We start from the raw sequence: 9490 nt of genomic DNA, 5'->3' as shown, positions 1-9490 counted from the left end.
GAGAACGAGAAAGAGAGAACGAGAAAGAGAGAACGAGAAAGAGAGAACGAGAAAGAGAGAACGAGAAAGAGAGAACGAGAGAGAGAACGAGAGAGAGAACGAGAGAGAGAACGAGAGAGAGAACGAGAGAGAGAACGAGAGAGAGAACGAGAGAGAGAACGAGAGAGAGAACGAGAGAGAGAACGAGAGAGAGAACGAGAGAGAGAACGAGAGAGAGAACGAGAGAGAGAACGAGAGAGAACGAGAGAGAGAACGAGAGAGAGAACGAGAGAGAGAACGAGAGAGAGAACGAGAGAGAGAACGAGAGAGAGAACGAGAGAGAGAACGAGAGAGAGAACGAGAGAGAGAACGAGAGAGAGAACGAGAGAGAGAACGAGAGAGAGAACGAGAGAGAGAACGAGAGAGAGAACGAGAGAGAGAACGAGAGAGAGAACGAGAGAGAGAACGAGAGAGAGAACGAGAGAGAGAACGAGAGAGAGAACGAGAGAGAGAACGAGAGAGAGAACGAGAGAGAGAACGAGAGAGAGAACGAGAGAGAGAACGAGAGAGAGAACGGACACTCTCAAATGCTTCCTAGTCCATTGCAGAGGGCAGTTAAACGGCAACCGCGTTGCTGGGAGTGTGAAGATGATTTCAACTATTGTCTCTGGATAATTAGACCAGTAACGTAGCCATTACCCACACCCTTCACACACAGGTTTAAGAATATGAACAATTAAAGGATTATTTTTGAAGGAATTTGTAATGGTGAAAAAGAATATTTTAAATTGAAATTCATGGGGTACCTGGAAGTAGGTCAACAAAAAGGACTGTTGAAAAAGTAAAGGACAATGGATAAGCTGCCTTAACGTGCAACATGATATTTGCTGAATTTTGGATACATTTGGGTGGAGGATGGAAAACAGCAAGATAAGCATCAGAATAATCCAAAGTTTGGAGAGGCATGATTAGATTTTCAACAGCACTGGGGCAGTGGTATGCTTTGCAACTGCCTGTCCAGGGTGTATTTAATGTTCAAAGAGGACATCCTGTCTTTGTTCGTTACTCTGGTCGAGAAACTGGTTTCTCAAGTCCCAATTCATCGCTCAAGAGTCTGGTTTAGCACCAAGCTATAGGCATCGCCGACAGTTGTTAGAAGATGCAAAACTCACTTCGGTGACTCATTGGCCTGATCGCCAGGCATTCACTGATCCACTTTTTTCCCCCTCAAGATGCTGAGTGATTTTATGCATTTCCAGCATTTCACAAGATCAGAAGAATAGGACGAGTAGGTCATTCAATAAGATCATGGCTAGTCATAAACCCCACTATTTGTCAATCAATTTCAGTTTTCCCACACCTGCAGATCTTTCTTTTACCCCCAATCCCAGCCAATTGCATTTTTCATTGGAGCCAGTCTCAAAGCTAAATACAGACGGACTGTCCTGTCAATCATGCTAGCTTATAACACAACAGATATAATATGCTTTCTAGACAGCATTGACGTTGCCATAGTCCACAAAGGACCATAAGCATCTCTCTCCAGGAGAGAGAAAAAAAAGAGCGAGGTGCATCCACACACACAATTGTTTATATAGTTTGAGGGACACTATTCCACATCAAGCATGGAGCAAGGGGAGGCAGATCGCCATGAACTACTACAGCCAGTACAGAGATTGAGCCTATGCTGTTGGCATCATTCTGCACCACACACTAGCCTTTGAGCCAATTTGAGCTAACCAACACCCCCCCCCCCCCCCCCCCCCACCACCCCCGAAATCTATAGCCACCTCATCTATCTCATCAATGCATCCCACCAATATCATTCTCTTCTCAATTGCAGGAGATTATTAATTTCTCTCTACAACAAACCCTTCTCCATTGTGAATATATAAAATACTCATCTCTGAATAGAGTCAAGTCTACAAGAAACCCCAAACCAGAGTAAATTCATCTGGGCCAATTTCCACAAGAAATTCAATGAGCAATATCAGCAAGTCAACCAAGTACAATAAGACTAAAATTCCCATTGCTTGCTTTTATTGAGATTTCTGAAAAGCCATTTCCAATACGGTTCCAAGTTAGCAACAGTGCACAGCGCAAAGCTGCAGCACTACAGTCGTACAATCCACAAAGGATGTCAGTGTGGAAAATGAACAGTCTGGTGAATTTAAGGGTGCTCAAAATGCAGGGGGTATTGTGCAAATTCAGTTGGCACACAATTTGCAATATACGTCACCTAGGAGTGGTTGTACCAGCACGAATATGGATCACAAAAAATGTTCTTTGTTTGTTCAAATGCTTAAAATAAACCCAATCCAGTTACAAAACCAAGTTATGAACATTTTTCTACTCCACAAGAAATCAAAATGAGATGCAACAGAGTCATACATATTGGATGTTTCCAGGTTCAATCACTGATCTTTGCAGTGAGCCAATCTCAGCTACAATAGGTTTCAATGCATCTGGGGGAACAAAAAAAAAAACCCCATTTTGTTCATAAGCACCATTCAAAGCCTACTGAAAAGTATATGTACAAGATCAGCTGGAATGGGATGGATTCACCCATGATGTTCACAGGGGCAAACAGTTTGCCAGCATTCAACGTCCAGCAGCATCTTCCTTCACCACTTTGAATTTACAATAATTGGCTCAACATTGCATGAAGCAAGGGAAGCACGGTGGCGCAAGTGGTTAGCACGGTTGTCTCACGGCACCGAGGTCCCAGGTTCGATCCCGGCTCTGGGTCACTGTCCGTGTGGAGTTTGCACATTCTCCCCGTGTCTGCGTGGGTTTCACCCCCACAACCCAAAGATGTGCAGGGTAGGTGGATGGTCACGCTAAATTGTCCCTTCATTGGAAAAAATAATGATTTAGATACTCTAAATTTATGGAAAAAAACATTGCATAAAGTCTACAAAGTAACAGATGGTCAGGAAATCTCATTCCAAGATCTAAATTATGCTTCAATCAGGTTTAAATTCTCCCCATTTCCTACAAGCAATCAAGTCGGCTTTAAAAACCGTACCCTAGGGAATTGTGCAATAACAGTCAGGAAATAGGACTAAAATTGCTACTGCTGCCAAAGGTCACAAGAAAAGCAAATGCCAATCTATATCTAAGGATTAGACATTTGGGTTAGTAGCGGAAATGACATGGTTCTTATGGAACAGAACAGGTGGCAGGAAGAATGTTGGAGGAGAAACTACGTAATTCTTGAAAGCATGAAAGAACCTTGAAAACAAGACAGTAGATAGGTGTACTCTCAATCGCACATTACAGCAAACAGCAACTTGCCAATTATAGCTCTATTGCTAGAAGACAACGCAGGGCAAGGAAAAAATATACAAATCCAAGTGATTCTCATGCACTCCCTAGCAACTAATTACAGGGAAATAGGGGACCTAGAGGCATGTCATTTTGTTGATCCAATGGAGCTGGGTATGACATGGTGTGGTGTATGATCTAAAGAGAACCTATAGGACGGTGGTGGAGGAGGGTGGGGAAGAAGGGCAGAGATAAAAATGGGTGGGGAAGGGCAGAGATAAAAATTGAATACAATTGGCAACCTTAATCCTTAGAAATGATAAATAACACTGTAAAATGCAAGGAAAGAAGGAATTGACTGTTCTGCAAAATAGGCAATTTTGATCCTGCATTGTGAACAAGAACAGCAGGATCAAAATGCAACTGTTGCAAAACCTCCAGATGACCTCTGATCCTAATCCTGCTGTGTGATTTTGTAATCTACAACTCATGACAATGCTTACAGTAATTTGCAGATTCATCTAATCATACAAGCTCCTTGCTAAAAATGTGCATTCCCAAGACATTTACAATTAAGGATTTCTTACTTGGATTCAAGTGTTATCAGCAGGCGATCAACAAGAAGGATCCCAATTCACTTTTCTCTTCACCAACATGGGAGGGTGGGAATGTCATTTTCAGCACTTCATTCTTGCATCTTTGATTGTCATGTGCATTTACTGATTTTTGAAAACCCAAAGGACGCACATTGTTGCAAGTATGTCACATGATGTTAACTTTTGAACACTTGTAAGTGATAGATTATCTCAGTAATTCTACAAAACACAAAAGTCACTTTTATAGTAATCCAGCAAATGCTGCTGTCAGCAATAATATATTGGATTACCAGGTTTGATAATGCCAGCATTGAATGCCCATCTATGAACAGGCCAAAGGTATACTTTATGGTTCCATGTTGTAACAGAAACAGAGAACTTTGTGCCTCGTATCTCAACAAGCACTTTAAAACTCATTCCCTCCACCTCACCCAACCTCTCACTCCCTACCCCCACCCTAGGGTTGATTCCACATCACAGCCATGATCGAGCAAAAGATCCTCTTAGTCAGTATGGGTCATTAGATAATGTATTCATCCAGTAAACCATTAGAATAGTTTATTGCACAGAGGCAATTAAATTCCACTGATTCAAAATGTTAGTTAACTGACATATCCAGTAACACAGTGGGGTGTTGCTGCTATAAAGAATAAAGAAAATTACAGCACAGGAACAGGCCCTTTGGCCCTCCCAGCCTGCACCAATCCAGATCCTTTATCTAAACCTGCCACCTATTTTCCAAGGATCTACTTCCCTCTGTTCCCCGCCCGTTGGAGTTCAATGGTCCGCAATATGGAAGTCACAAACTTTTCTGAAGAATGGTGCCAAGTGCAAATATTCATGCCAAAAGTTAATCCAAATATAATAAGTCAGCACAAAATGTTGAAAAGCCAGTCAATTTACCAAGTCTAAAACACCATATTGGGTTAGAAAGCATTCCTGAAAGCAGTATCGGATACAATTCATTCAAAGTAGGGTAAACAGATTATATACACCACATTGACAATGCCGAAGCAAATTTTATACCAACCCACTGTACGATGCTACAAGTGGCATACACTGATTGCATAACCTCCATTTATAAAAAAATGTTGGCATCAGGCGACAGATGTCTTGGAGAGGGATCAACCAGGATACAACTTCCAACTATTTCTCCCGATAACTGTAGCGCCAACAAAATATACTTTTATATTTATGTTTTGGTTGCGTATTTAAGTCAGCTAATTCTTTGGGATTACCCAAGTTTCCATAGTTCCAGATGACTATAGGCTGCTTTCCCAAGGTTGAGAAGGTGGACCTTCACAAATAACCTCAGCTGGTACGGGAATTGAACCCACAGTCAGCCTTGCTCTGCATCGCAAACCAGCTGTCCAGCCAACTGGGTTTTACTCAAGTACCCTGGAGTGCAAGCACAATCCCAAGCACCTCTTCACTTCTAATCATCACCTTTGTTAATAGAATCCCCACAGTGCAGAAGATCATCGGCCTATCGAGTCTGCACCCATCCTCTGAAAGGGCACCCCACCTAGGCCCAATCCCGCACCCTATCCCCACCAAGGGGCAATTGATCACAGCCAATCCACCGAACCTGCACATCTTTGGACTGTGGGAGGAAACCAGAACACCGAGAGGAAACTCACACAGACATTGGAGAATGTGCAAACTTGACATTCAGCCTGCAATTACTACACAACGTCCCACTTAGACACGTCTTTTTTGGGGCAGCACGGAGGCACAGTGGTTAGCACTGCTGTCTCACAGCACTGTTAGCACTGTGGCCTCATGGCGACGAGGTCCCAGGTTCGATCCCGGCCCCGGGTCACTGTCCGTGTGGAGTTTGCACATTCTCCCAGTGTCTGCGTGGGTTTCACCCCCACAACCCAAAAGGATGTGCAGGTTAGGTGGATTGGCCACGCTAAATTGGAAAAAAGAATTGGGTGTCTTTTTTCACAAGATTCATCGTGGCATCGTTCCCCATTTTCTTCCTGTCTATCGCCTCATTTTGGTTCCATTCCCATCTCGCCTACAGAGTCTCTAGCTCATCCACATACACCATGTCCAAGAGTCAACCCTTAGCCGCCCCTTTTCTCTTCATCCGTGTAGGTTTTGGAGACAGGACAGGATGGTTCGAGGGAATGAAGGAATAGTTATCAGGATAGATGGAGAAGCCAGGTAGGTGGCATCTCCTTAGAGCAGAGAAGGCAGCCACGTGGCGATTTTTTTCTTTTTTTAAATTTAGAGTGCCCAATTCATTTTTTCCAATGAAGGGGCAATTTAGCGTGGCCAACCCACCTACCCTGCACATCTTTGGGTTGTGGGCGAAACCCACACAGACACAGGGAGAATGTGCAAACTCCACACGGACAGTGACCCAGAGCCGGGATCGAACCTGGGATCTCGGCGCCGTGAGGCCAGTGCTAACCACTGCACTACCGTGCCACCCTACCAGTTGGAGATTTCTCATCCTCACGACCCAAAGATATGCAGGATAGGTGGATTGGCCACACTACATTGCCCCTCAATTGGAAAAAAACTGGGTACTAAAAAGGATCCCAACACAGCACACAATAGACAACTTCAAAATAAGTAATTTAAGATTGAAAGGGCAGCACGGTGGCTCAGTGGTTAGCACTGTTGTTTCACAGCTCCAGGGTCCCAGGTTAGATTCCCAGCCTGGGTCACTGTCTTTTGAGTATTGGCATGAGTTTCCTCCCAGTGCTTCGATTTCCTCCCACAGTCCAAAGATGTGCAGGTTAGGGCCCAATGGCCTACTTCTGCACTGTAAATTCTATAAAACAAAATGCTCCCACCTGATAAAACAAATAAACTAATACCTCATCTTGGTTTTCAAACCTAGCAAAGATTCAAGAAAGTCTCAAACAATGAATGCTATGCACAGCTAAAATGGCTTACTGTGTTCCATTGTAAAGCATGGACTATAATCTTTGCAGACACGTGGACACTCACACTCATGAGGCACTTGTTTTGCAGACAGCATACTTGAGAATGAAAATGGAATCAGAGAATAGTTACAACCCAGAAGGATCTGGCTGTTCATCCCATGTGTCGAGGCCAACTCACTAAAAACAGCAATTCACCCAGTTGCACTCCCTTGCCCACTATGTTTTTTTAACCTTTTCAGATACTAACCATTTGCTGCAACAAAAAGAAAAAGGTTTTTACTCATGTTGTCTTTGGTACTTTTGTCATTTACCATCAGTGCCCTCTGGCTCTTGATTATTCCATCAACAAGAAGTTTCAAAATTTTCACATGCTTCCTAAAAGTGCAGTTTCCAGAATCAGATACAACATTTCCAGCTGAGGGTAAACTATCCATAGAATCCCTACAGTGCAGAAGGAGGCCATTCAGCCCATGAGTTTGCACCAACCCACTGAAGAGCACACCAGTCAGGCAGATTCCCCTATCCTATCCCCATAACCCCACCTAACCTGCACATCCCAGGACAGTAAGGGACAATTTAGCACGGCCAATCCACGTAACCTGCACATCTTTGGACACCAAGGGACAATTTAGCGTGGCCAATCCACCTAACCTGCACATCTTTGGCCACTAAGGGATAATTTAGCACGGCCAATCCACCTAACCTGCACATCTTTGGACACTAAGGGACAATTTAACATGGCCAATCCACCTAACCTGCACATCTTTGGACACTAAGGGACAATTTATCATGGTCAATCCACCTAACCTGCACATCTCTGGACACTAAGGGACAATTTAACATGGCCAATCCACCCAACCTGCACATCTTTGGACACTAAGGGACAATTTATCATGGCCAATCCACCTAACCTGCACATCTTTGGACACTAAGGGACAATTTATCATGGCCAATCCACCTAACCTGCACATCTTTGGACACTAAGGGACAATTTAACATGGCCAATCCACCCAACCTGCACATCTTTGGACACTAAGGGACAATTTATCATGGCCAATCCACCTAACCTGCACATCTTTGGACACTAAGGGACAATTTAACATGGCCAATCCACCTAACCTGTACATCTTTGGATACTAAGGGACAATTTAGCATGGCCAATCCACCTAACCTGCACATCTTTGGACACTAAGGGACAATTTAACATGGCCAATCCACCTAACCTGCACATCTTTGGACACTAAGGGACAATTTAACACGGCCAATACACCTAACCTGCACATCTTTGGACACTAAGGGACAATTTAACATGGCCAATCCACCTAATCTGCAGATCTTTGGACACTAAGGGACAATTTAACATGGCCAATCCACCTAATCTGCACAGCTTTTGGGAGTTTATAAAATATAAAAATGTCCTTTCGATACACCTCATGAAAGCCCCGAATCCTATATCCGAAGCATTTTCTCAAACTGTTTCTCCCCACGTTCTTCGTACCAAAACGAATAGTTCCACATTGCTCTAGAATAAACTTCATCTCGGAGGAAATACTCTTCATACCAAAGCGATAGTTGACGACCAAAAAGGACTTGGGGGGCGATGAAATCTGGGCAAGAGACTTTTTGATTAAGAATTAAAGGACACCGATTGCTGCTAAAAGTCCAAAAACTTACAATGCACTCCCGAACTCGGTTGTGGAAGAGTTTTGCTCTAATCATAACGTCGTCTTCCATCACGACCCTTCATGGCGAAGAAAAGGCGCGACCTGTTTCCCTGGGTCTGTGAAGTTGTCACTCTGTCCAGCTCCGGCTCGAGCCCCGCACGGCTGCAGCCTTCTAATGTGCCACCAGCTGCAGCAGCCCTATGCAACGCGCTCCCCGATTGGCTGCGTGCAGCCAACATAGCCCCGGGCATCCCATTGGTGAAGCCGACGTCCCAAATGAGACATGGCGTACGATTGGTCAGAACTCACCGCCGACGATGCCTGATTGGCTGTGCCTGGCTTCAGGCGCGTACCGATTGGTGCGAAGCCTGATGCCCTCCGCCAATAGCAATAGACAATGCAAAGCGTTTGCGCCTCTGATTGGTTGTGATCTTGTCCATCAGCCCATTGGCCCCAACACGAGGCCCGGCGCTTTAATTTGGTGAGCAGCTTCCATTGGAAATCTGACTGAAAAAATGAAGTTTAATTATATTTAAAATCTGCCCCAAAAGTTTCAGCTCCACACACAAGAAATGGAAGTGCTGCCGCTTTGTATAAGGACATTCTTTTGTAAGTGCAAAATTGAGAGAATATCCTTCTCAGGTTTTATTGGCATTAACAAGTAAGGCTAGAAGAAGAAAGCTTCAAATAAAAGCTGATCATATTCTGAAGAAACGTGTTCATTTTACAAAGCCTGCATTTTTTCAATGTTTCCCCTTTTTATTTTCTGGAATATGACTGGATTTTCGGCTACTGAATTATAAAACTGATTTTTTTTTTTAGCCTTTTGCTGCAACGAGTGCACAGAGGAGCTAACGGTTATTTAAATAGAGAGGAAAATTCAAATTGACCAATAGCAGTCTGCAAACCAGCACAGAGACACTGCCACCTGGAGGCAATCCTAGCATCAGGTCGTCCCTGGATTGCGCCTTTCCAACAGCATTTTCTGGATTCAACTCCAAATGTGAGAACAACAAATTATGCTGGAATCTGAAACAAACACAGACGATACTGGACAATTTCAGCAGGTCTGACAGCATCT

The 9490-nt window shown here is 43.8% G+C and overlaps 1 protein-coding gene across 2 annotated transcripts in view; it reads right to left on the bottom strand.

Annotated features, from left to right (window-relative positions):
* lmbr1l (limb development membrane protein 1-like) overlaps nt 1-8605 on the bottom strand; it is a 140507-nt gene extending 131902 nt beyond the window's left edge. The window contains exon 1 of one of the 2 annotated variants that reach the window (XM_072493778.1): nt 8420-8605. In XM_072493778.1, the coding sequence (XP_072349879.1) occupies nt 8420-8479 (60 nt within the window). In that variant the 5' untranslated portion in view covers nt 8480-8605. The remainder of the gene's footprint in view (nt 1-8419) is intronic. The other variant, XM_072493780.1, reaches the window with a different exon arrangement.
* Between the last annotated feature and the right edge of the window lie 885 nt (nt 8606-9490).

The sequence above is a fragment of the Scyliorhinus torazame genome, chromosome X, assembly GCF_047496885.1.
Source record: "Scyliorhinus torazame isolate Kashiwa2021f chromosome X, sScyTor2.1, whole genome shotgun sequence".
NCBI classification, from domain to species: domain Eukaryota; kingdom Metazoa; phylum Chordata; class Chondrichthyes; order Carcharhiniformes; family Scyliorhinidae; genus Scyliorhinus; species Scyliorhinus torazame.
The sequence above is the reverse complement of the archived record's forward strand: the minus strand, read 5'-3'. Positions and strand labels throughout refer to the sequence as shown.